The sequence below is a fragment of the Caloenas nicobarica genome, chromosome 1, assembly GCF_036013445.1.
Source record: "Caloenas nicobarica isolate bCalNic1 chromosome 1, bCalNic1.hap1, whole genome shotgun sequence".
NCBI lineage: Eukaryota > Metazoa > Chordata > Aves > Columbiformes > Columbidae > Caloenas > Caloenas nicobarica.
This window is the reverse complement of record NC_088245.1, coordinates 214,226,409-214,253,028: the sequence shown is the minus strand read 5'-3', so window position 1 is coordinate 214,253,028 and position 26,620 is coordinate 214,226,409. Positions and strand designations below refer to the sequence as shown.

Here is a 26,620-nt window from a genome sequence, read left to right as displayed (position 1 = left end):
TCAAAGCAGCTGCTTTATTTCAGTCTGTGCTGTGACAAAGTCGCCCCACCCCCAATTTATTTTTATTTTTCTCCCACCTAGAAACAGTTTTTCAGCAGTAAAAAAAAAAAATGAAATAGTTGCAACACAAAATCCTCTCTTAACCCCTCAGAGCCACTCTCCAAATTAAAAAAAAAGATCAAAATGTTGTGTTCTAGTAAGAAAAATTACCTGTCGCCAAATTTAAAAAAAAAAAAAAAAAAAAGATCGAAGTTGTGTTTTAGTAAGAAACCTGTCGCCAAAAACGTCTTGGTCATCACAACAGCCCCAAAAATTTCTATGTAGCTCAGAAATTTCTAGATACGCGTCTCAAACTCAGGGAAATAGGCTTGGAAGAGGAATTTTGACACGTCTTTTCTCTATTTGGCCGACCCAAACGCTTAAAGGTCGGACAGTTGGTATCTCCTCACTATCCCATCTCTGCAGCACGTGTAAATTTGCTTCTCCCAAGAAGCTACCTGAAAAAAAGGGAAAACAAACATAAGAGAGTATTTCGGCACAATAGTTACCAAGTGACAGCTAAAAGTAAAATTCTCCAAAATCAGCTTTTCTTTTGGACTTTTACAGAGCTCAAGGTTTCACCGGGAGCTTAGGGAGCAGGGAAGTGTTCACACGTAAGTTCTTCTGTTAGATCCGAAAGGGGAAATTACTCTTTTTCTCACACTCTTTTCACATTTTGCTCACACCAATGAGTTGTGCAGGTCAAATATCAGCTTGTGCGTGATGCTGAGTGTTACCCTTGAGGGTGCGTGTTGGCTACGAGGTGGAAAACACGATCGCAGAGCTAGAACGGGTTAAAAACAAAAAGCGAATTTCCACTGTCATCACCAGATTGACAGCACAGGGAACCCAGGTCACACTCCCAAGACCCACTTTCTGGTTTGGAGTCACAATTAATTCACATTTCTTTACGGAAACCTTCAGTTTTGCTCCTGCACGATGGAGATAACGCCAGCATATACCACAGAGGATTTGTTAATGCAAAATATTAAGATTATGCAGCTAGAAAAAAAGCTTAAAAGGCAACTGTGTGAAGAAACCCGCTGTGCAGGTTGACAAATTCTGCTACCTGGGCTCACTTTTCCCAACATCCTTTATTTTGGGTGATATATCATATTCCTTACCTTGTACACAGGGTCGCAGTCTGCTTCTGTGAGATCGAGGACGTAATCGAGGTCTTGCTGAATGACAAAGCAGGTTCCATCACCTACATGAGACAACAAGAGATGAAATATCAGCCAATTAGTGAAATAAGCCATGCTCCCAATTACGAACGGCCCATCAGAAACACCTGATCATAGGGTCCTTTTCCCAGGAAAAGGAAAAGGGGCTGCGAGGATGTCGGAGAGACGAAAAAGGGTTCCAACAGTCGAGAAGCACCTTGGACGCCCCATTTTGGACAGACATGGGGGAGGTGGAAATCACAACGCAAAAAGCAAGCACAGAATATACCTCCTACAACATCCAAAGAGCGCAAAACTCCTCGATTCGATGATGTAATTTTGATTATACAATTTCTGCTGGCACAACATGGCACTCGCGTTACCTTGGCTGGCAACAAATCCGTCTCGGTACGGGAGCAGCGAAAGCACCGGTGCTCCCGATCTGTGGATGACCTGGATTGGGGTGCTACAAAAAAGAGCAGAAACAAGGGATGAGTATTATGGTCTGTAGCTAAAAGCCCATTTCAATGCGCGAACACTGAAAGAATAACGTGAGCTCGTGGTTAAAAGATACGCAGGGAGTGAAAACCAATTTAAAGCCACAGCTCAGTTCCAGTCCTGTGCTGGAATGAGGAGCAGGGTAAATGTTGAGATCTGACAAAGACACTTAAGTCTCACCGGTGAAGGAGAGGAGGGGGTTGTGCTTTTGGTGGGAGTAATACTGCTGTTACGAAGTTTTCTGCTAAATCTATCTACATATTAATATATAGAATCATTTTGGTTGGAAAAGACCCTCAAGATCATCGAGTCCAACCGTTAACCCAACACTGGCACTAACCCATGTCTCCAAGAGCCTCGTCTATGCAAATAATCACATAGATATTAATATAAAACATAATATGCACAATACATGAACATAATTTTATATATATATATATATATATATATATATATATTTTAAAAGCAATAATCTGCAAGGTAAGGCTATGCCAAGAGCACCCCTGGTCACAGAAGACTGAAAAGCTTTTCAGTAACTAAGAAATCTGCACAAATCCTGCACAAAGTCTTTTAGGAGGTACTTTCCAGGCAACATCCCATTATATCACCAACCTGAGCAAAAGCATCTCCCCAAGAGAAACAAAAGTCTGCAAGAGGCTCAGGAGCTCATGGTGCCACAGCTGGGGCTGTGTCCACCCTTTAGAAGGGGCTTTCTCTGCCAGTACCCTCCGTCCAGGTCTCTTTCCCAGCCAAAAATCTAGTTTCTAGTTGTCGTTTAAACACTCACAGCCCCAAGCGCTCACTCACTTTGTGTTTCGCACATCCAGCTGATAGATGTTCCCGTCCTGAGTCCCTGCGAGGATGTAGGTGCTTGAGAGGAACGTGCAGCAGTTGAAGGCGTCTGATCCGATGAAGAGGAACACCTGAGAACACAGGAACAGATTCAAGTGTCACACAGACACAGATGAGGACACAGGACACCCAGGAGAAAGAAGCAGTAATTTATTTAGAAATCAGTACAGCTGTTCTGTGAGTCACTGGCAGAAAGTGGCAAACCCAGAGCAAGGTTAAAAATCCCCCAGCTCTGCTCCAAGACGAGGAGAACAGTGCTCCAGGATGAGTTTTGCCAAGTCAGCAGAGACAGTGCAATCAGTGAATGTTCCTGGGTCTCCTTTGGAGAAAGGATGTGACACAGTGACAGAGAAACTGCTGCTGAGCTGAAACTAATCTTCAGAAACCCACAGAACAGAGAGATCAGATCTGTGTGGAAGGTTGGCAAAGAGCACAGCTTCCCTGGAGGTGTTTAAAAGACATATAGATGATGTTCTTGAGGACATGGGATAGTGCCAGACTTAGGTTATGGTTGGACTTGATGATCTCGAGGGTCTCTTCTGACCAAAATAATTCTCTGATTCCTCCCAGAGCTGCAGCCATTCATACAGAGGCTATGAGTTTTTCCACGTCAGCCTTCACCACAGCATCATGGAATCATTTTGGTTGGAAAAGACCTTTAAGGTCATTGAGTCCAACCATTCCCCCACCCCTGGCACTGCCCCGTGTCCCTGAGAACCTCATCTCCGTCTGTCCAACCCCTCCAGGGATGGTGACTCCAGCACTGCCCTGGGCAGCCTGTTCCAATGCCCCACAGCCCTTTCGGGAAGAAATTGTTCCCCACATCCAACCTCAACCTCCCCTGGCGCAACTTGAGGCCGTTTCCTCTGGTCCTGGCGCTTGTTCCTGGGGAGCAGAGCCCGACCCCCCCTGGCTCCAAGCTCCTTTCAGGCAGGTCAGAGATCAGAAGGTCTCCCCTCAGCTCCTGTTCTCCAGCTGAACCCCCAGCTCCCTCAGCCGCTCCCATCACACTTGTGCTCCAGCCCCTTCCCCAGCTCCGTTCCCTTCTCTCAACTCGTTCCAGCACCTCAAGGGCTTTGCCTCAGTAAGCTTACTCGTTCCACCCTAAATTTTACTCTCCACAAACACCACAAGCAGTTCAAAATCCTATATCATTAGGAGCTCCGGTGCTACTCCCTAGGATAGTCCTGATAAGATTTTCAGTACCTGAGATTTACCAACTCCATTACTCTTTGCTAAGAGGAGGGAGATGGACTGGTGACCACCTGAGGTCATGGAATCATAGAATAGTTTGGGCTTAAGGGCCCTTCCCAGCTCCCCCAGTGCCCCCCCTGCCATGAGCAGGGACATCTGCACCAGCTCAGGTTGCTCAGAGCCCCGTCCAGCCTGGCCTGGGATGTCTCCAGGGATGGTTCAGCCACCACCTCTCTGGCCAACCTGGGACAGGCTCTCACCACCCTCCGGGCCAACAATTTCTTCCTCATGTCCGGCCTGAATCTCCCTCCTTTAGTTTAAAATCATCATTCCTTGTCCTATCACAACAGGCCCTGCTCAAACTTCGGTCCCCATCTTTCTTACTGGCCCCTTTTAAGTACAGAAAGGCCGCACTAAGGTCTCCTTTACATGCTGCTTAAGACACCTGCCAGATGAAACAGCAGCTTTCCTTCTTGGCTGGATGAGGCAACCTGCAGTTCCTGCTTTCACGATGACATCTACTGGCCACTGTTTAAATTTAAATACTGTCTTCCCCATGGCTGGGTTTAATCGTGAGCAATTCTTACTCCTCAAACCTCCAGATAAAAATCCGGCCAGTAGGAAGGAGAGAAAACATTCTTTACTGTGCCAGGTTTTGTCTCTCCTCCCAGGAATAGACAAAAGAGGAGAACACTGCAGTGTGAGCAAGTTCAGCAATGAAAAATTTTTTCCCCAAAGGGCTGTCAGGCATTGGAACAGGCTGCCCAGGGCAGTGGTGGAGTCACCATCCCTGGAGGGGTTGGACAGACGGAGATGAGGTTCTCAGGGACATGGGGCAGTGCCAGGGGTGGGGGAACAGTTGGACTCGATGATCTTGAGGGTCTCTTCCAACCAAAATGATTCCATGATTCTATCTCCAAGCTCTCTCCCAGGCAGGGCCTCCTGCCAGTGTCACACTCCTTACCGGCTGCCTGCTCTGCAGCCCCACCCCTTGTAGCTTCTTGTCTTCTCGAGCCAGCAGCAGGATCTTCCTTTCTGTCCCAATCTCACGATCACCTGGTGAAAGGACAACAGTTAATTCCAGCAGTGGCTATGCAACAAACCTTGATGGTACCAAAACCTGACAGTTTGGACCACCCCTGCTAAACCTATAGCAACATTACTCCAGACACTAAGACACCAGCAAGGGTGGGCCAGTAATCAAGGAGACCTGTCTTCATCATTAATTGATTTACAAGGCTCAATTCCTCCTTGGGACTGCAATTCTCTTTTCTGGTGACCCCAGTGCCCTTCCCAGGGGCACACGGCAGCAAGCCACGCGCTCAGGATTATCGGTGACAACCCTAAGCAGTTTGGGACAGGGGAACGAAGGGGAATTTTAAGGGCAAGATCCTTACTAGGAGGTTTTTCAGGCGTGCCCAGGTTCAGCGAGTTGTCGGCGGTACCCACGGCAATGCCGTTGATGGGAGAGCCGCAGTCGGCGATGACACCCAGACAGGCGGATTTTCCGCAGTCCCAGAGACGGGCGGTGCCGTCCCTGGAGCAGGAAAGGACGTTTCTTCCCCGATCCACAATGGCAGTGTCCAAAATACCTGTGGCAAAGCAAAAGTCACATTGAGACAGCGTGGAAAGCAGACAAACAACACCTTGGCCCAAAGCGAGCTGATACCGCAGCTGCTGCCGGGTTTCAAGCTCCATAATTAACCTCTAGCTTGGGGAGAAAATATCCTGGTCCAGCACTCTTAGAAAATCACCAACTCCAGCTCCGAATAAGCCCCAAAGTTTTTGTGGGGCAAGAAGCATCCACATTATGGAGCTACAGCAACACTTTGCAGGTGCCGCCATCCCCCAAATACTTCATTTCATTGTGGGATGTTGAGTCTAGATCTTAAAAATGACACAGTAGGGCTTTTCTTTTTTTCTAGAAGGGAACAGTCAGACGGTTAAAAGATTTAATTGACACTTTCCCTAGAGTAGCAGTCATTAAACGTGACGAGCTCAAATGACAAGCCACGCCAAGCAAACTGACTGCGGCAGTTTGGGCTGGAGTTATACGCAGTGAATAAAAGTCAACTTCAGAAGCAAAGCTCTGTTGTTTACAGGACATTTGCAGGAAAGTATTTTGAATCCACACAAAAAAAGATCACATTAGAATAACGGCATGTTCAGTGCAAAATGAGTTTTCAAGTTAATCAAGTTTTGGGCAGCCAGCCGCAGGACTTATTAACCTTTTTAATAAAGCCCAGTACTCTGTGAGACAGGGAAAATGAGCCTGTGTATGTTTGTTGCTCAGGGAGGGGGAAATTCAGGGAATAGTTTGGGGCGTCTGAGACACATCCACAGCTCATTTGCATTTGCTCAGCATCGCCCAAGCGTTCAAGTTGGCATCGTTTAGAAAGCAAACACCACGAAAAGACAGACCCAGTGGCCACTGTGCTCCAGGGCAGGTGTAAACAGGAATAAAACCGGAGCCTGGTGAAGCGTTACATGAATTAAACTGGGGAAGGGAGGACGAGGAATTTACTCTTTTTTAGCACCAGCACCATCAGCAGAGGCAGAGTTGAACATCTGCTTTTGGTACAAGGGTGAACGAGCTTATTCCAGCCCTTCTTAAGAATTAATCACTGAAGTATCCTTGCAGCTGCTCTCGCTGTGCCTTACTTTTAACCACACACGTCCTCGAGGCAGATAACTGCCTGCCCGAGTTCTGCAGGTCCATAATAAACTGCCTTATGCTTTTCTGGGCAAGAAAAAAATAAAAGGAAGAGGCACTGGAGCAATTGAAGGTGAGCAGGATGATCTAGGTGCAAGGAGGAGACTCTTTGTACCTTAATTAATGAAGAAAATCCTTGTCAGTGAGAGAAAGAGTTTCAACTAATAGAACGACTACCTATCTTTTAATTCAAGTTGGAAAAGATGCTCCAGACGTCTAATACAAATGCATAGAATTTGACTGAACGTTAGCGCTTGGGCGAAAAACAATTATACAGATGGCAGATAAAGGATTTGAAAGGCTAAATACTCTGTACCTCCTTTGTGACCTTTAAACGTGACTACGCAGCTGGCGTCTTCCGCTGACCAGACCTTGAGCTGGGCATCCATTCCCCCGCTCAGAACCACGAGGCCCGACGGGAAAAACCTGCAACAATTCACATCATACACATGGCCTTCCAAAAGTCTCTGGAAAAACAAAGAACTACGTGCTAGTACCGTTGTTATCATCTTTACGCCAAGCAATTCTTTTGAGCTACGACACTGGAAAACTTGGGTGTTCCCATGCGGGCAGAGGATCAAGTTCAAATCCTTGCGTTCCTGGAACGGACTCGTCTGAATTTGAGGCGGGCGAAGAGGCAGCAGGTACATTTTGGGCCTCCCTCTGTCATTTGAGTAGCTAATTACATAGCAAAGGATACTAAATTTGTTTCTAATAAGAGGTTAAATGTCTTTTTCCTCTGCCAAACAAGCCCCTGACAGGTCAAGAAATATTAATACCCTAACTGGGAAGGCAGCAAGCCTTGGGGTTAATCCATCATGGTCTTTTTTTCCTCACCTCTTCTCTATGCAGAAGAAATTCAGTGTTTGTACCACACAGGTCAGGAACTTTCCGTTACCTTCTGCACTCCAGCTGTCATTCCTAACTACCTTTTCTTATTAATAATTTCACCCTGCAACTCCTCTCCGGATTGCTGAGCATCATTTCCCTTGGGAGAAGTCATACTTTCCAACAGACTTGACTAAAAACCTCCGAGATGTCAAATTTCAATTAAAAAGCCAGCTTATTGCCCATCCTAGACCACAAGGTGCGGAGAACCCAACCAAAATCACAGCCGAATGACGCCAGTAAGGGCACAAACAACACACGACATCAAAGCTGGACGCTCTTACTCTTATTTCTCCGTTCGCCGCCTGCCAGATTTTCATGGTCCCGTCTGTGCTGGTGGAGACGCCAAGCCCTCCGCCACTGGAAATGTCAAGACAGGTAATCTGCAGGAGGGTAAAAACATCAAATTTCAGCTTGACATGACCCTGTATACAGGTATTTTTGCTCAAGAGCTTAACTCTGTACTGGAGAGACCTCCTAAGTGCATCATCCAGCACTGTTATCTCCTCAACACTTATTTAAAACACCCAAAAGAGTTTCCTAGCTTAAGTGTTTCAGCCTGATGTGTTTCAGCTAGCTTAAGCCTAGCTTAAGTGTTTCAGCCTGATAACAGTCTAATATTTAATAGCCTTATGCGAGGAGTTCACAAGCTTTCTCACCTCAGTGTCTCCATAAGTTTTACGAGATATTACCACCAAATTTGTCAGAGAAATTGTTATTCTCCGCCTGTGACTCTGCAGAGATCAGCAAAGCAGGGAGAAAAAGAAACCCTGAGTCAGGAGCCTGCGCAGACAGCGGCTGTGTTGAGGTTTATGTTATTGCTGCTGTTTGGGAAAGCTATATGCATTTTAATGTGCATGAAATAAAATAACAGATAATAATTACATTTTCCAAGTGACAGCGACATTTCCAATACAGACTGTAACAACATTAAACTAACACACTATTCTATGATTCTAAACAGGCTCAAAAAAACAATATAGATTTTATTAGAACAAAGGTTAACGCTGGTGTTGCATTCTGCAAAACCAATAAATATATGATAAATATGTAATGAAATAGGTGTGTTGTCTTGCAAGATTTGGACACTGGAGTCGTACTGCTTCACCTCCAAAAGCTTCCTAATAATTCCATATACACTCTGTGGATTACAAAAAAAATACTACAGTGGTAAAATCCCAACAAAAATTAGAACGAAACAAATATCACAGGTCTGTCGCTATTCCAACCAGGTTTCTGGTCTTAATTTGCGTGGGCTGGTCTGTAAGGGATGAGGCTGCTCATCTTCATCCCAGGCTTCAAGATTAAACACTTTTTGGAACAATTAACTCTTCTCAAACAGAACCGGGCTTTGTTGATCCTCTTGCACGTGCTCAGCCTTAACCAGCCTGAAGACAGTCGGATTTTCTACTGTGTTCACAGGGAAACCCAAAGATATGAGTAGATTGAGAGATTTTGCCAAAAAAAAATATGACAGCTAGGGGCTTGAGACTTACAGACAAAGGCCTCGAGGAAATCAAGTATATAAGAGACCTGCATCAATTGCCAGCTGTTGCCAGATGTTAAGAGTGTCCTACAGCATCCTATTGCTCCATGTGCATCTCCCAGGGCTTGTGGGGAAACATTTTGCCACAGTTCAGCCCTCGGCTCTCCCAGCCAAGCTTGAGTCAGAACAAACTGCCCTCCTGAAAAGCTGTGGTAGCTCAAATCACAGCTAATTTTCATAGAATTATGGAATAATTTTGGTTGGAAAAGCCCCTCAAGCTCATCAAGTCCAACCGTTCCCCACCCCCGGCACTGCCCCATGTCCTGAGAACCTCATCTCCATCTGTCCAACCCCTCCAGGGATGGTGACTCCAGCACTGCCCTGGGCAGCCTGTTCCAATGCCCCACAGCCCTTTCGGGAAGAAATTGTTCCCCAGATCCAACCTCAACCTCCCCTGGTGCAACTTGAGGCCGTTTCCTCTGGTCCTATCAATATATGTGAAAAGTCAGTGAGGCTTTTCATTCCTGCTTGAATGATCTTCACAGGATTTTTTTTTTTTCCTGGGGAGCAAATTACCACAGATCGGTTTGTTATATAAAATACCGCTCATATTACCAATGTATTTCTCACATTACCAATATGTAAGTAAACGTACTTAACAGCTACTGCAATGGCTAAACCATTACCTTGTGCTCTTATTTAAATATTCAAATTCCTATTTTAATTCCCAATATTTTCTGTCAAATAGAGGATGAGTATTGATCCTGCACCCTCTTAAGTTCAACAAGGCCAAGTGCCAGGTCCTGCACTGGGGTCACACCAACCCCAGGCAGCGCTCCAGGCTCGGGGAAGAGCGGCTGGAAAGTGCCCGGTGGAAAAGGAGCTGGGGGTGTTGGTGCCAGCGGCTGAACATGAGCCAGCGTGTGCCCAGGTGGCCAAGAGGCCACCAGCATCCTGGCTGGGACCAGCACTGGTGTGGCCAGCAGGCCCAGGGCAGTGACCGTCCTGTGCTGGGCACTGGGGAGGCCAAACCGCGAATCCTGGGAGTCATGGGAGGCTGAGGTTCGATCTGGGGAACAATTTCTTCCCCAAAGGGCTGTGGGGCATTGGAACAGGCTGCCCAGGGCAGTGGTGGAGTCACCATCCCTGGAGGGGTTGGACAGATGGAGATGAGGTTCTCAGGGACATGGAGCAGTGCCAGGGTGGGGGAACGGTTGGACTCTATGAGCTTGAGGGCCTTTTCCAACCAAAATGATTCCATGATATTCCCAAATTTTCAGGAGGGATACATGAACAGGCAAGGCCAAACACGAGTGTTCAGAAGAAGAGGCAGCAGGTAAAAAGGAAAACTGGAGCTTAGCCCACACCAGCTTTAAACTCGTCTATATACTAATAGATATGGCTTCAGCTGCTTTCCAGAGGAGAGATGTGCGTTTGACAGCAGACTAAACACACCTGCATTTCCCATTTTGCTGTGCTCTGAATCGTGGTTCTGTTTATCACCCAAAAGGGCAGCTGGGGACCATTCAGGAGCACAAAGCTCAGAGAAATGATTCACCACGGTCTCTAGATCTGCTTTATTGCCAAGCTCCATCTCTCAGCAGAGTTCTGCTTCCTCTTAAAACAGCTGCAGAGATGTCAAAGCGCACCTTGATTTATATCGCTGTTGAGTTTCGTCAACAGAAAGTGACTTTTCAGCAATTTCAGCTGGGTTTATCACAACAATTTACTCAATAAATTGTGAAGTAAGTGTACAACAACATCTCCAGGAGCATTCAGAGGACTCCCTCTAGGGCAGCCGGCTGTACCTGCAGGATACACACTCTCTGGTTTCTTGGATCATTTCCACATTGGGTTAAGTGCTCATCAAAAGCAGAGGCTACTTTCCAGCAAAGCCAAATTATGTGCTTTTCTTCAGAGAAGAAATGAAATTTCAGGTCAGAATCAGCCATTCTGTATCACTGTTCAGTGAGAAGCTGCACTTGTTGCACTCCCAGATTGACAGGGGTGCAATAAGAAAGAAGATTATTCAGCAAAACGAGCAGGACTGCTTTTGAACAAGTGAGAAGTTCACGCTATTTATTTATTATTTTAAATACAAGCCGGGCCCTTCTGGTCTCTGAATTCCCACCAAGTCAAGACGAATTTATACAACACTCGATTCCCAGCCCCGCAAACAGAACCTAATACAGCAAAGAGTAAAACCAATTTAATTACATAGGAGCAAACAGCTGCTATAAGTTGGGGACAGATATGAAGCAGTCGGAGATGAAGAGCTCAGTGTCTGGGTGCTCTTATTTTTGTCTTTTTGACACACTAATTCACACATCTCATTCCTTTACAGGGTGATCTGTCATGGGCCTGAAGCGAGCAGAAATCACATCACTTACAAGAAAACAGTCTAAAGAATTTTAGAGATTATTTTTGTGGGGTAAACATAAGCATGATGGAATTTCCATGATCTATTTCCTATGATATGTTTTATTACCTGGTTCACACAGAAAATCCTGCTGCAGGCCACCCCGCAGAACGAACACACAACAGTCAGAGACACACTGCGAAAGTTCAGAGTCGTGTTCAGTTATTTCACACTCACTTTGCGAGGTTACTTACGCTTTTCTGATGAATTCCACAAAAAGTTGTGTACGGGGCCAGGAACTTTGTGGACACATTTTCACGAGGACAAGAAACGACGATGCTTTTCTAGAGGAGGAAAGAGAGGCCAAAAAAAAATTTAGAATCATTTTGGCTGGAAAAGATCCCCATGACCATCGAGTCCAACCGCTCCCCCACCCCTGGCACTACCCCGCGTCCCTGAGAACCTCATCTCCACGTCTGTCCAATCCCTCCAGGGATGGTGACTCCAGCACTGCCCTGGGCAGCCTGTTCCAATGCCCCACAGCCCTTTCGGGAAGAAATTATTCCCCAGATCCAACCTCAACCTCCCCTGGCGCAACTTGAGGCCGTTTCCTCTGGTCCTGGCGCTTGTTCCTGGGGAGCAGAGCCCGACCCCCCCTGGCTCCAAGCTCCTTTCAGGCAGGTCAGAGATCAGGAGGTCTCCCCTCAGCTCCTGTTCTCCAGGCTGAACACCCCAGCTCCTTCAGCTGCTCCCATCACACTTGTGCTCCAGCCCCGTTCCCTTCTCTCAACTCGCTCCAGCACCTCAAGGCCTTTCTTGTCTTTCAGAAGTGCTGTTAGTCCTATTGAAACACAGAGGCTGCCAAGGCAGAATTACGATCTGGACCCTGCTCTGGTCTCTCACACTCTGAAGACTGATGGAATGTGCAGTGTTGGGCTTGTTTCCCTGTGTCTGCTCAAGCTGCAGGCTCTGGGTGACAAAGGATGGTCACAGTGGCCTGGCCAACCACGACATACAGCTCCAGCGACATTGTGCGATGTTACAGAACAGCTCCAGGGTGCTGTACAGGCAGGAGACCCAGGAGAGCTGGACAGGACCATGCATGGGACCGGGCAACAATTTTAGGCTGCTATTTTGACTGGTATAAGCATATTGTCCCTTATCATAGAATTGCAGAAGGGTTTGGGTTGGAGGGACCTTCCCAGTTCATCCAGTGCCACCCCTGCCATGAGCAGGGACATCTGCACCAGCTCAGGTTGCTCAGAGCCCCGTCCAGCCTGGCCTGGGATGTCTCCAGGGATGGTTCAGCCACCACCTCTCTGGCCAACCTGGGCCAGGCTCTCACCGCCCTCAGGGCCAACAATTTCTTCCTCGTGTCAGGCCTGAATCTCCCTCCTTTAGTTTAAAACCATCATCCCTTGTCCTATCACAACAGGCCCTGCTCAAAAGTCTGTCCCCATCTTTCTTCTCGGCCTCTTTTAAGTCCCGAAAGGCCACACTAAGGTCTCTCCGGAGCTCCTCTTCTCCAGCTGAACAGGCCAACTCTCTCAGCCTGTCCTCCCAGCAGAGCTGTTCCAGCCTCGGATCATTTCCGTGACCCCTCACGCATGGAAGGTGGTTCCCAAGCCCTAGTACCTTGGTGACCTCCCCAACCACGAAGCCCTCGGAAGCAGCGATGTCAGGGACACCTTCGGTGCTGAGCCCACGGCGGGTCAGGCTGCCATACAGGGTTGGTTTTCCTGCAGAAAGAGCGGCTGCTCATGTCAGACACTAGATCCCCCCTCAGCTCACCTTCCCCTAAACCTTTGAGCCCCTCCAACCACCCTCAGCCTCTCCCCTAAACCACACAGCACCCCCAAACCACCCTCAACCCCCCTTAAACCACAGGGCATCCCCCAACTGCCTCTACCTCCCCCAATCCATAGCACATACTCTCAAACGCCCTCACTCCTCATAACCCACAAAGTACCCCTAATCACCCTCACTCCCTTCTAACCCCAAGACCCCCAAACTCCCCTCACCCCCTTCTAACCCACAGTGTTTACTGGGGAAAAATTTAACGAACTATAACAAGGGCAAGTGTAGAGTCTTGCATCTGGACAGGAACAACCCCAGGTTCCAGTATAAGTTGGGGAATGACCTGTTGGAGAGCAGTGTAGGGGAAAGGGACCTGGGGGTCCTGGGGACAGCAGGATGACCATGAGCCAGCACTGGGCCCTCGTGGCCAGGAAGGCCAAAGGGACCTGGCGGGGATTAGAAGGGGGGTGGTCAGTAGGTCAGAGAGGTTCTCCTGCCCCTCTACTCTGCCCTGGTGAGACCTCATCTGGAATATTGTGTCCAGTTCTGGGCCCCTCAGTTCCAGAAGGACAGGGAACTGCTGGAGAGAGTCCAGCGCAGCCACGAAGATGCTGAAGGGAGTGGAGCATCTCCCGTGTGAGGAAAGGCTGAGGGAGCTGGGGCACTTGAGCTTGGAGGAGACTGAGGAGTAACTGCATTCACGGTTGTCAATATGGAAAGGGGGAGTGTCAGGAGGATGGAGCCAGGCTCTTCTCGGTGACAACCAGTGATAGGACAAGGGGCAATGGGTTCAAACTGGAACACAGGAGGTTCCACTTAAATATGAGAAAAAACTTCTTCCCAGTGAGGGTGCCAGAGCCTGGCCCAGGCTGCCCAGGGAGGTTGTGGAGTCTCCTCTGCAGACATTCCAACCCGCCTGGACACCTTCCTGTGTAACCTCATCTGGGTGTTCCTGCTCCGGCGAGGGGATTGCACTGGATGAGGTTTCGAGGTCCCTTCCAACCCCTGACATTCAGTGTTCCCCAATTGCCCTCATCCCTTCCTAACCCACAGCTCCCCTCAACCTCCTTCACTCTCTCCCAGCCTATTAGATCCCCCACAACCATCCTCACCCTTCCTAATCCATAGGGTCCCTCCAACCTCCCTCACCCCCTCATAACCAATTAGACCCCCCCCTCAACCACCCTCACAACCTAAAACTGCCCTCACCCCCTCCTTATCCACAGGCCCGCCCCAACCACAGGACACCCCAAACCGCTCTCACCCCCGTCCAAACCCCAGGCTCCCCTCACAACCCCCAAGGCCCCTTCTATCCGCCCCCGTTCCCGCCTCCTCAGGCCCGTCAGCGCTCACCAGGGCTCCGGCAGCTCAGCCAGGCCTCGCCCTCGTCCCTCCTGCGGAGAGAAAGAGCGGGGCTGAGTGCGGGGAAGGGGACCGGGGGCTGGGGAAGGGGACCGGGGGCTGGGGAAGGGACCGGGAGCAAGGGAAGGGACCGGGAGCAAGGGAAGGGACCGGGAGGGCCGGACCCACCTCAGCACCTGGCTCCAGTCGCTCTGGATCCGCAGCGTCGCCGCCATCTTACCGAGGCATCCGCGCCCCCTTCCGCCTCTTTCCTTCCCGTCAGCCCCCGCGGAGTGGAAGCGGAAGGGGAAGGCGTCCTCCAATGAGAGAGCGCTCCCGAAGCCACACCCCGTCCCGGTAGTCCCGACCCCGACGGCAGCCTTAAAGGGGCCGCGTTGCATTGCTGGGCAGGTACGGGGTGGGGGGGCGGGTTATGGAGGGTGCTGGGTACCCATGGGTGGGGGTAAGGTGTAGCGGTAGTGCTGGACAATCATGTGGGGGTAAAAGGTGCCTGGGGGGTGCTGGGTACCCATGTGGGGGTAAAGTGTAGGGGGGCTCTGGGCACCCATGGCGGGGTGGGGGGTGCTGAGCTCCTCCCTGGGGTGCGTGAAACACATGGGGCACCCATGGGTGGGGGTGAGGTGCGTGGAGGCTACTGCGGACCAATGGGTGGGGGTAAAGCTGTAGGGGATTGCTGGGCACCCATGGGTGGGTATAAGGTGCATGGGGGGGTGCTGGGCACCCATGCGGGGCTGGGGGCTGCATGGAGGGTGCTGAGCTTCTCCTGGGGTGCATGGAGGGTGAAGGGCACCCATGGGTGGGGGGTAAAGGTGCATGAGGGGTGCTGGGCACCCCTGGCTGGCAGTAAGGTACATGGCGGGGGCTGGGCACCCATGGGTGGGTATAAGGTGTATGGAGGGGGGCTGGGGGCTGCATGGGGGGTGCTGAGCTTCTCCTGGGGTGCATGGAGCTTATGGGACGCCCATGGTGACGTGGAGGGTGCTGGGCACCCCTGGGGGGTTGGGGGATGCATGGGAGGTGCTGGGCACCTATGGGGGGGTTATAAGGTGCATGAGGGGGTGCTGGGCACCTATGGGGGGTTGGGGCCTGCATGGGATGGTGCTGAGCTCCTCCTCGGGTGCATGAAGTGTATGGGGGCACCCATGGGTGGGAGTGAGGTGCATGGGGGTGCTGGACACCTATTGGGGGGTATAAGGTGTATGGGGGTGCTGAGTACTCGGGGGGGCTTGGGCGCTGCATGGGGGGTGCTGAGCTCCTCTGGGGTGCATGGAGCATATGGGGGCACCCACGGGTGGGGTAAGGTGCATGTGGGGTGCTGGGCACCCATGGGGATTTGGGCGCTGCATGGGGGGGTGCTGAGCTCCTCTGGGGTGCATGGAGCATATGGGGGCACCCACGGGTGGGGTAAGGTGCATGGGGGGTGCTGGGCACCCATGGGGATTTGGGGGCTGCATGGCGGGGTTCTGAGCTCCTCCTGGAGCACGTGGAACACACGGCGTCACCCACGGCGGTATGGGTGTGCAAAGCACTTTGGCGTGTGCCCCCACAAAAGGGATCACTGACCCAAGCAGGGCTCTCCGGGGGGTGGCAACACCCTGGCACCCACCACCTCCCTCCAGCCCAGCCATGGCCAGACCCGGCCACGCCAGGAACCCGCCGGCGCTGGAGGAAGACGAGGACGAGGACCCCGTGGACGCCATGATCGGGCGGACGGGCTGCCTGGCGCAGCACCGGGCGCTGCAGGACTGCATGGCGGAGCGGCAGGACTGGCGGCACTGCCAGGCCCAGCTCCGCGCGTTCGGCGAGTGCATGGCACGGTGGCAGCGGCCCCGCCAGCCGCCCCCAGCCCACCGCGAGCCCGCCGGCGACTGAAATCCACGGGGACTCTGCCGGCGGCGCCCCCGCGCCGTTTGACCCGTTTTCCGTGTTATCTTTTTTAAATTCGAGCGGGCATATCCGCGCTGCGTTGTTGGGAAATTAAATCCGGTGGAGTTTGTCGTCCTGGCTCAAGCGTCTTTGTGCTGCTGGGGATAACTGGGAGCTCAGAGGGGATCTCTGTGGGGGTGGGTGGGAGTTTCCAGCCCCAAATGTCCCAGATTTGGACCATTCACAGCATTAGGGCTGGGTGTAGCATCCCTGCCGTGGATTTCAACCTTGTCGAAGCCTTTCAGTGCTTAAAAGGGGCTGAGAAGAAACACGGGGACAGACTTTTGAGCAGGGCCTGTTGCCATAGGACAAGGGGTGATGGTTTGAAACTAAAGGAGGGAGATTCAGGCTGGACACGAGGAAGAAATTGTTGCCCTGAGGGTGGTGAGAGCCTGTCCCAGGTTGGCCAGAGAGGTGGTGGCTGAACCATCATCCCTGGAGACATCCCAGGCCAGGCTGGACGGGGCTCTGAGCAACCTGAGCTGGTGCAGATGTCCCTGCTCATGGCAGGGGGGGCACTGGGGCACCTTCGAAGGTCCCTTAACCCAAACTATTCTATGATTCCAGAGCTTTTTCCAGCAGCGATAACCTCATGTCCCACAGGACAGGATTTTGGAGGGGATTAATCTCCTGGGAAGCTCCAAGAGCATCAGGTATGGGGGGGGGAAAAGGCTCTGGTGAGGAGAAATGCTCACCTGAATACAACCTGCTAGCAAACAAGCCATGAAAAAGAAAATAAAATTGCTTTTTGTGGGCAAAAAGGGAACGGTGCCCGTGGCTTTTGACAGATTAAGATTTCCAGGCTGTCTCCCAGCAAGTTGGGTGCAGGGGCTGCCAACCAAAAATCACAACCAGCGCAGGACCATGAGCAAATATCACAGAATCATTTTGGTTGGAAAAGACCTTTAAGATCAAGTTTAAGCATTAACCCAATGCCGGCAAGTCTAGCAACCCATCTTGGGGAGGATGCTGGTGAGTTATTTTCCCTCTTTCAAAGAGCTGGTGCCTAGAATGGGAAAACAAACTGGTTTTTGGGGCAGGAAAAACCTCCTCTTAGCATCCATCAAACCAAGGCCTAAATTGGGTTCTAACACACTTCAAAGGATGGTGTGGCCGGGTATCACATCAGCTCCAGCCCGAAATAAAACCAGCTGTGTGCACCCGATCTTAGAATTTGAAATAATGAAGATTGGAGTAAATAAACCAGGCATTGCGACCTGTTCAACCCAGCGTCTGTACACGCAGCTGGTCACACAAATTGGGTCTGTCTCAGCTAAAACCAGGAAAATGGCTGCTGTAAAAACTGGGTTGACTTCGGGGATCCATGGGAAGGTTTATCAGAAATTAAGGAGAAATTTTGCACATCACACAGGTCCAACCTTCCCATCTCTGCCCTCTGAGGCTTTTTTCCAATCAAACAGGAGTTGAGCTGCTTAAGGACGATCATCCCCAACCCTCCCGGGGCTCTGAGGCTCCATTTGTGTTGGCAACTCTCCGATTTAAGTGGTTTTACGAGAATAACATGTTGCTCCGGCCTTCAGCTGAAGAAAGGAGCAGGATGGGTCACATCCACATCAGTGGCGTCAGGGAGAGCTGCAGTAGAGTATCATTAACTTGCAGAGATTTCTGCAGACTGAAACTTGCAGAAATTCTCAAATACCAAAAGCAAAAAAGGCAGGAGAAAAAAAGAAAAGGAAAGGGGGAAAGGAAAGGGGGAAAGGAAAGGGGGAAAGGAAAGGGGGAAAGGAAAGGGGGAAAGGAAAGGGGGAAAGGAAAGGGGGAAAGGAAAGGGGGAAAGGAAAGGGGGAAAGGAAAGGGGGAAAGGAAAGGGGGAAAGGAAAGGGGGAAAGGAAAGGGGGAAAGGAAAGGGGGAAAGGAAAGGGGGAAAGGAAAGGGGGAAAGGAAAGGGGGAAAGGAAAGGGGGAAAGGAAAGGGGGAAAGGAAAGGGGGAAAGGAAAGGTCAGAACTGGGAAAAGTAAACCCACATTTGATCATGGAGCCCCATCAGTCAGAGTACAAATCACTCAGATATAAACATCTCTTTGTCTTTATTAAGACAAACTGCTTGACAACAGTGTGAATTTCTTGCAGATCACCAAATTATCAGTGCAGTGCTCGCGAAGTCGCCTTCTGGAGGCTTGAGCGGCTTCCCTTTCCCAGAGTCAGCTCTGAAGTGGATGGAGCGTTTCTTCCTCGTCTCAGTTCATCTGTGCCAGCAGCTCTTCGAGTTCCGGCCGAGACTTTAACCGGCTCTTGAAGTGAGCTTCTGTGTGCTGGGGAGGGAGGGGAAAAAAAGAAAAATGAGCAAATCAGAATCACCCCTCGAGCACTTTTTGAAATCAAGAGGAAGACAAACCTTCTCCCTAAGAGAATCACTTAAAAGTGGAAAAATAAAAGACCTAAATGAACGCAGGGAGTGGGAAGCCCCAGTGAAAAGTCGCTGCAGGGCCAGATCTCATGGGCAGCTCCACCTGGAAGCTGGTGGGAGAGCTCTAAACCTCTTCTCTTACATCCAGCCTCGTACAGGAGCAGCTTTAGGGGGTAAATCATCAAGGGTGGAAAGATTCTGGCAGCAAGGGAGTGTGGCAACCGCAGGACCTATGCAAGGGCTGCTCTGAAATTCAGCCTCGTCGGCTCCTCCTCACCTGGGGAACTGCGTTTGGAAGAGTGAGCAGCGGCACTGTGCTCAAGAATCATAGAATCACAGAATAGTTTGGGTTAAGGGACCTTCGAAGCTGCCCCAGTGCCCCCCCTGCCATGAGCAGGGACATCTGCACCAGCTCAGGTTGCTCAGAGCCCCGTCCAGCCTGGCCTGGGATGTCTCCAGGGATGATGGTTCAGCCACCACCTCTCTGGCCAACCTGGGACAGGCTCTCACCACCCTCAGGGCCAACTATTTCTTATATCTAAGCTGAATCTCCCCTCCTTTAGTTTAAAACCATCACCCCTTGTCCGATGGCAACAGGCCCTGCTCAAAAGTCTGTCCCCATCTTTCTTCTCGGCCTCTTTTAAGTCCAGAAAGGCCGCACTAAGGTCTCCCTGGAGCTTCTCTTCTCCAGCTGAACACCCCAACTCTCTCAGCCTGTCCTCCCAGCAGAGCTGTTCCAGCCTTGGGTCATTTCTGGGGCTCCTCTCCAGCAGATCCAATGGCCCAATGTCACCGTCCTCCCTCCAGAGGCAAAGCCACCAGCAAAACTTAAAAAGAAAAAATTGATGGCCCTAAGGCAGACACAGGACTGTGACCAAAACAGATTATTACTGGACTCAAGAGACCTTCTCCCATATTCCTTCTGGTTTTGCAGAGCTGGAGATAACTAAAGGTTCTTCAAAGACCACTGAAGAAGCCAACTGTGTTTTCCTGTTTGAATTTACTGTGCTGCCTTCCCTTTCCAGCCACAAGTCTTTTAGTCCCCAAATAAAAGCATCTCCTGTGACTGTTTTGTCTGAATGTAACACAACAGAAGTTTAAATATCTCCTTATGCCTGGTCCACTAGCGAGTGGGGTTCTGTCCTGAAGCGCTGAGAAAACTGTTGGGCCTTTCTATAGAAAAAAAGCTGAACCCTCCCAGAGCAAATTCCACCCAAACTGGGCACAACATTTGGGTTTCCAGTCTCAGCTTCGCTACCAACCGCTCTGTGAAGTTCCTGGTGTGGAGGGGCCGCAGGGAATCTGCGACTAATTATAGGAGGCTAAAAGGAAAACGAAACGTTCATCAAGAATTAGAGGTAATGGGTTTTGATACACCAAGTGATAGGCTGGTCCTGGGAGATGCTGGGTATCCCTAAGTCTAGACTAAACAGTAATCGCAGGACCGGGTCTGTATTTTCAAAGCAAACTCACGTCATGCATCACATCTGCTTCCTAAATACAAAGGAATCGGTAAAATTCAAGATACCTCTGCCACTGACAGATGGACCCCTTCAGGCTGATTACTCTGAATTATCTCCAGGAGGATCGGAGCAAACGTCGAACTCAAACCGCTGATCTGAAAGAAGAAATAAACAGAACATCACGCACAAAACAGACTCGTCGTATTAACGGCATGGGAAGAGAGGCCGGTTCGGTCTGAGCCTGTGGCAGCCACACACTTCATTAGAGAAGTGCTCTCTGCTTTGTGCCCACGCTTCTCGCACACAGCACATCCCAAAACTCTTATTTTGGCTCTTCTCTATGAATATTGTGCTTCCCATCCCTACCTGCATGGCCTCCTGCACGTAAAGACACTAATTTAGGTGAGACTTCAACACAAAAGCTGCCACAGCAAACCTGCATCCCCAGTGTTAACCGCACATCAGCTTTCTCCAGTGGGAAAAGTCTAATTCTAGATTTAAAATGTAATTCGTCACGGGTTTAGCAAGGGAACACACTATAAACTAGGAAAAAGTCACTCAGAGAAGTACCTATTAATATTTACCTCCACTTTTGAAGCTGGCTAATACTTATAGTATTTTTAAATTTCATCGAGTTTGTCAAATCTTTCATCCTTATGCATGATTTTTCCACCCTTTGTATCAAGTATTCTGCATAAAATAGATAATAAATCTTCTGAAATACAGAATGCAAGAACTCATCTTCTGCCTTCTACTTCGCAAATAACTTTCAGCAAGAAATCTAAATTAGACTCTCAGCGCTTCAAATTCATGCCTTTCAAGGGACTTAACGCCCGGTTTTTAAGGGGTTTTGAGAGCCTGAGCGTGGAGACGCCGCCGCGAGAGCCGCAGCGTTATCGGCAAACACCAGCTTGTACCTGGACAACCCTCCGGTGGGTGGTGAGAACCGCGTCCAGCTGCATTTTGGAACCTCGCTCCTCCAAGAAAAGCACCTCGTCGGTTCTGGTGGGCATGGCGTAGCTGCAGGAACCACAGGTCAGCGGTTAGGACGGGGGAGGATGAATTCGCGCCACTTTACAGGAACGAATCGTCCTCCGGCAGCAGGGAATGTGGAAGAAGATTAACTTTTAACGAGAAATTAATTATGCAAACAACGCATCTCGCAAATCAAGCGCTGGCAGAAGCCGGGTGTTTTACCAGAAGGAGATAAGGGGGAAGCTTGCAGTGCTATTACCAGCAAATTCAGCTACAAACACCAGTCTAAAAAGAGAACTTTTAACTTCTTTATAGTTATAGAGAGCTTTAAAGCAACAGTTCTGACTTATTTTGTAGTAGTCTATCTATTTTAATTGGGAACAGAGCTAAAAACCACTGCTGCGACGCGCCACTCCAAGGATATTATTTTCACCGCTGTGAATTGATCAGGAATTTACAGTGATTTTTTTTCAGGAATTTACAGTGAACTTATCAGGAATTTAAAGTGAATTTAATGACGAGGCAGTGGGGCAGATTTTGCTCTCTGGTTAGAGTTACTCCATCTCCATTCCCACAGCATCAGTAACAACAGGTTACATCCTACCGCCCACATTTTATCCTATAAATTTTGCTCTTTAAGGGTAAATAACTCCTTTCTGTACACATTGAACTCTGTGCACCAAGTCCAACCTCAGAGGGCACAAGTGTGACACGAGGTAATAACGCATTAGGCTGAAAGTGGTATCAATAGCCTCAGGCTGCGGGATTTCTCTGAAATTACTTTCCAGCACGTTGCTGCTGATGGAATTTGTCATTTCTTATTGTCACCGGGTATCCTGCTCGTAACAAGCATCTGTCAGTCATGGATGGGTCAGGTTTTAGTGCTGTTTGGTGCAAAAAACATTACAGAGAGGCTACAAGTGGCTGATCTACGGGCACAGGGCTTCAGATCCACGGCTGACAGTTCACCCAAGTAAATGAACATAAAGAAAATTACTTTTGACAGGTTTAATTGGCATGAGCAGGAACCGGTGTTTCTACTCAGAGGTACGGGTAAAGATACACATTTCAGATAATCAGCACTAAGTGATTTTACTCCCTTAGTGCTTCTCCAGCGACAATATTCTTCTCCCACAGTCTTCAGGGGTTTCCCAAGCTCCTTCTAGTTTGTATATTCAGTACCAGTTGCTTACTCTGCAATATACGCACAAAGAGCCTGGGTAAAACATTATAAAGAAAAAAAAAGCAGTGAAAGTCAGCAAGACTTAAGTTGCTGAGCTCAGCACCCACAGGCTTAAGCGTTTTTCTCAGAGGAATTAAAAGTAACGGCACTTTTATTCCTCGAGATCCGTTCAGTCACAGAATCGTAAAACCATTTTGGTTGGAAAAGACGCTGAAGACCATCGCGTCCAACAGTTCCCCCACCCCTGGCACTGCCCCATGTCCCTGAGAACCTCATCTCCATCTGTCCAACCCCTCCAGGGATGGTGACTCCACCACTGCCCTGGGCAGCCTGTTCCAATGCCCCACAGCCCTTTGGGGAAGAAATTGTTCCCCAGATCCAACCTCAACCTCCCCTGGCGCAACTTGAGGCCACCTGAAATTGTTCAGTGCCTGAACAACTCAGTTTCAGCCTTCCTTGCCTGAATAAAGCATCCCAAACCCTGCAGACACACAAGAAGAGAACACCAGGCAGCTTTACACTTATTCACAGGTTGGATCTTGGGAACAGTTTCTTCCTGGAAAGGGCTGTCAGGCAATGATCTCGAGGGTCTCTTCCAAGCAAATGATTCTATTATTTTATGATGTTCCTCATACCTTTCATTTACTTTGATGGAGAGCCGGTTGCAGAGCCTATGCACATATCGAGCGAAATGTTCCACGAGACACATATCGTAGGAAGTCATCTGGATGTTGACATCTCCATACTCGTGTTCGGTCCCAACATTTATCGCTTTCATCTGTACTTTATCCTTCTTTCTCTTTGGAGCCTGTATTTTTTTAAAACGAAAAGGAAGGAAAAATAGAAAAGCACATATGTTTTGTGGATAAAGCTGGAAGTAAAAAACATTAACTCATGCCCGCGCAGGAGACCACGCAAAGGTTCTCTCCTCTGACAAAGGTTTTGCTGAACTACGTTGAACACATCGCAGCCCATCTGTGCTCGCTGTCCCCGATCACAAAACTGGGATGACATTATTTTAACAGATGTTCTCGAGTCGAGCAGTTCGGCTCTTGGATGGCAGCACCGCAGAACTCATACAGAAAATACGTGCACATCATGATTAATTCCCTCCAGGAGAAACCCAGGAGTAGAAAACAAACTGGTTTCTATTTCAGTTCCTGCCTTCGAGGCAGCTGTCCAGGTGAATTATTCTTTCCTCCTTCCACCTAAATTGTCACCTTTCCAAATCTAAGGGAACGTAAAACGTTTAAATGCAAAATGTTGAAATGCAGAGAAGACCTCCTCACAATATCCTGCAATAATCTGAAGTTGAGGTGTTAAATTCAGCATCAAGAAGAGATTCTTACCTCCCATTAACTAGAATATACCAGACAAAAGAATTTCTGCGGTGTTTTGAGTGGGTATTTCACAAGACATAACACAGGTAAATCATTATTCCTGTTTAATATGATTCATCAGCCTTGGAATTAATAATACCCATGTTTAAATTGAACTGTAAGAAGATGGGTCAGCTGAAATCGTTATTCCTACCTCCTTCGGGAGCAGGTATTTGAACCTCCCAATGCCGTGCGTAGGACGGGATTTGTAGTGTCTGTGGCAACTCACGAGCACATCGCCTTAAAATTAAAGCAGAGGAAACGTGTTTCCAGCTGAACGACAGACGGCCCTTCTCTAAACAAACGTACACGGGCGCTTTTGAGAGCCCAAAATCCAGGCGGAGGGCGGGAATTTGTCCTCGGCACCAAAGCCAGCCTGTTACAATTCACAGTTGGTTATGGCGAGCAGCAAATAAGGGACGAAGAAATTAAAAATTACTCATTCAATTTACTCCCAGGTAAATTCTCAAGCAAAGACAGACGTGTCAGCACCAGTGGATGGTGAGGATGCTGATGAAATGTTACATCTGTCTCCTCTCACGCGACAGCAGTGATGCTACTACGATGGATCTGAGCCCCGTTTAATTTAAAATCCAGCTCTGTTCAAATATTCATGTGCTCGGAAGCCAAATCAAAACAGTCTCAACTTTTTATTTATACTTCCTTCTCCAGGGCAAAATGAAACCCTCGAAAATCCTCATTTTAATAAACAAAGCTCAGAACAGCAAAGAGAAACCGAACACCAAGGCACTCGGTTACGCTTTGCCTCCGCATCAAAATCAAATTTTATCTTAAATTGCGACAGTGGACTCCACCAGCTCAAGAAATTTTGAAGCGGGACCTCACAGGGGTGTAAAAGTCCTTTCCTGGACATGAATAGAGTGAATGGCATCTGGCTGGTGTCACTCCACAGCTCAACCAAGAGCAGGGAAACAGAAGAAAGGGTTAGAAAAAAAGGTATGGAAGAGGAAAAGTACCTGCTCAGGTTATTTAACCTGACCAAAACTAGCTAAAAAGAAATCTAAAACAGACATAAATGCTGAAATGTAATATTTATTTTGGGTAAGTGAAGTTTTGGCCTTGTGTTGGGTTATTAAGAGGCCTTACCTGCAGCACACAGACGGCTTTCTCTGGGTGTTGCTGCTCTGTAGGAAACAAGAAAATCGTTAAAAGCTCTGATTTCACCCACCTATGGAAATAAAACACATCTCCTTGAGCAAAGGCTCACAGCCCAAGCCTCTCAGACGTAGGTTGATCCTGTTAGCAAAGAAACTCTTTCTTCTTCACACCCCACAGCCTTTTCAGCTCCCAGACAGCAGCTGAGCCTTCCCTCCACCATTGAAAGATTTCCCTTGGCAAAAGGTACTTTTTCTGCCATGTACGTGCTCTGAGACTCTCAGTAGAAGTGACCAAGGGTTCTTAATGCCCTATAGTGTGTTTTATTCACCAGGTTTGATGTCAGACCCACCTGCTGAGCGCCAACACCTGCTTCAGCAACGCTCCCTTCTTCAAGCACAGCGCCTGCAACGAGCCACCACGGTCAAAATGCAAATACTCAGCGAGTTTACACCGTCGCTTCCCAAAATGCAGCATTGAAACAACGCCCGGGACCCTCGGAACACACCAATAACCCTCCCGGTCTCTCCAGAATTTCAGTCCCCAGAATATCGCCACAACTCAGAGGGACGAAGCAGGATGACGATGGGGACCTTCTCACGCACCCCCTCGCTTTGCTCCGGGATCCAACAAGCTGGGGTAGGAGATCCCCCATGATCTGTAGGGATCAAACCCTCCTGCTCATTCCAGATCCGTGTGGATGGAGGAAAAAACCAGCTCGTCACAGCGTGAGGCAAAGAACCAGAGAATCATTCTGGTTGGGAAAGACCCTCAAGGTCTTCGAGTCCAACCATAACCCAACCCTGGCACTGACCCACGTCCCTGAGAACCTCATCTATAATATAAAAGATATTAAAAATATATTAAAAATATCTTTAAATCCATTTAAAAATACATATAAAATATTAAAAATAAGATAGGTAGATAGGTAGGTAGATAGGTAGGTAGATAGAAAAGAGCTTTACTGTCACCACAACCCCGCCAGGCAGGACCTGTATCGTGTCCCCTGGGGTGGGGGGGGGGGGTAATTACCAATGTCCCCAAAGAGTGACAGGGAGGACCAAGGGCCTGCTGCTCCCCAGGGGCAGTGACAGGGCTGGGGGGGCTGTGACGGCCCCTGTGTCGCTGGGGCGACCCCCGGGTACCTGGGGGGGGTGACAGGGGGTCCCTAGCGGGGGGGTCCCTGTCACAGACACCCCAGTGTAGGTGACCCAGGGCACTAACCCAGGGTCAGCCCTGTGTCCCGTCCTTCCCCGGTACCGGGGCCAGACCCGCCGGTACCTTCGGCAGCGCCGCGTTCATCGCTCGGCCCGGACCCGCGTCCGTCGCTCCCGGCGTCCCCTCGGTACACCCGAGAATTTTTAGACAAGGCCCGGTGTCCCGGCGGAGGGGGCGGGCAGGGCTGGGGGGTGACACCGGGGGACGCGTTGTCCCCGCTGCCTCACATGGAGCAGCGCGACGTGGCGGCGCACCCAACCCTGCGCTCAGTGCTACGCACCCTGCTAACCGCGGCCCGCCCTCCCCTCGCTCCTTCTCGCACGCTGATTGGCCGTCCGCCGCGTCCATCAAGGTGGCCACGTTGAGTGTGGCATGCCCGGAAGGGCACCAGCGTGGTGCGGCGGCCATCTTGAGCGTGGCCCGCCCGGCCCCGGCGCCATGTTAGCGCGGGAAGTTCTGTGAGGGGAGCGGGCTGGGGCTGAGCAGGTTTCAAGGAGGGGTGGTTTGTGTTCATGAGCCTTAACCAACGCACATTTCTGGAGCACAAGTGTTCTGGGCAGCGGCTGAGGGTTCAGCCTGGAGAACAGGAGCTGAGGGGAGACCTTCTGATCTCTGAGCTGCCTGAAAGGAGCTTGGAGCCA

The 26,620-nt window shown here is 49.6% G+C and overlaps 3 protein-coding genes across 4 annotated transcripts; 1 reads left to right on the top strand and 2 right to left on the bottom strand.

Annotated features, from left to right (window-relative positions):
- Window positions 1-34: 34 nt before the first annotated feature.
- Window positions 35-14,587, bottom strand: PAAF1 (proteasomal ATPase associated factor 1). Its single transcript, XM_065639511.1, has 12 exons — window positions 14,520-14,587; window positions 14,343-14,383; window positions 12,828-12,931; window positions 11,447-11,536; window positions 7,632-7,730; window positions 6,776-6,926; window positions 5,144-5,338; window positions 4,711-4,802; window positions 2,508-2,623; window positions 1,586-1,668; window positions 1,164-1,246; window positions 35-497 (listed from the first exon to the last, which is right to left on the bottom strand). The coding sequence occupies exons 1-12, from the start codon at window positions 14,564-14,566 to the stop codon at window positions 420-422; spliced, it is 1,179 nt and encodes a 392-aa protein (XP_065495583.1). The 5' UTR covers window positions 14,567-14,587; the 3' UTR covers window positions 35-419.
- A 45-nt stretch (window positions 14,588-14,632) lies between these two features.
- On the top strand, window positions 14,633-16,335 carry LOC135991196 (cytochrome c oxidase assembly factor 4 homolog, mitochondrial). 2 transcript variants are annotated; one of them, XM_065639533.1, is made up of 2 exons: window positions 14,633-14,741; window positions 15,971-16,335. In XM_065639533.1, the coding sequence occupies exon 2, from the start codon at window positions 15,978-15,980 to the stop codon at window positions 16,221-16,223; it is 246 nt and encodes an 81-aa protein (XP_065495605.1). In that variant the 5' UTR covers window positions 14,633-14,741; window positions 15,971-15,977; the 3' UTR covers window positions 16,224-16,335. The 2 variants fall into 2 exon arrangements, with proteins under 2 accessions (XP_065495605.1, XP_065495596.1); XM_065639524.1 differs by having other exon boundaries at window positions 14,666-14,741; window positions 15,923-16,335.
- A 1,973-nt stretch (window positions 16,336-18,308) lies between these two features.
- Window positions 18,309-26,269, bottom strand: MRPL48 (mitochondrial ribosomal protein L48). Its single transcript, XM_065651131.1, has 8 exons — window positions 26,043-26,269; window positions 25,114-25,166; window positions 24,753-24,790; window positions 23,800-23,885; window positions 22,902-23,074; window positions 21,026-21,128; window positions 20,174-20,263; window positions 18,309-18,550 (listed from the first exon to the last, which is right to left on the bottom strand). Exons 1-8 carry the CDS (start codon window positions 26,061-26,063, stop codon window positions 18,476-18,478), a joined length of 639 nt encoding a protein of 212 aa, XP_065507203.1. The 5' UTR covers window positions 26,064-26,269; the 3' UTR covers window positions 18,309-18,475.
- Between the last annotated feature and the right edge of the window lie 351 nt (window positions 26,270-26,620).

Bases quoted from the DNA above. Each gene is read 5' to 3' on its own strand.
- MRPL48 (XM_065651131.1), bottom strand. From the start codon at position 26,063: ATGAACGCGGCGCTGCCGAAG. The intron at 24,791-25,113 runs GTGGGTCTGACA...TGTTTCCTACAG, and splicing joins CAGGTGTTGGCGCTCAGCAG to AGCAGCAACACCCAGAGAAA. The intron at 21,129-22,901 runs GTATGAGGAACA...TGGTTCCTGCAG, and splicing joins TCCATCAAAGTAAATGAAAG to CTACGCCATGCCCACCAGAA.
- LOC135991196 (XM_065639533.1), top strand. From the start codon at position 15,978: ATGGCCAGACCCGGCCACGCCAGGAACCCGCCGGCGCTGGAGGAAGAC.
- PAAF1 (XM_065639511.1), bottom strand. From the start codon at position 14,566: ATGGCGGCGACGCTGCGGATCCAGAGCGACTGGAGCCAGGTGCTGAG. The intron at 11,537-12,827 runs GTACTAGGGCTT...TTCCTCCTCTAG, and splicing joins TGGTTGGGGAGGTCACCAAG to AAAAGCATCGTCGTTTCTTG. The intron at 5,339-6,775 runs GTACAGAGTATT...GCTTTGCCACAG, and splicing joins GTTTAAAGGTCACAAAGGAG to GTATTTTGGACACTGCCATT.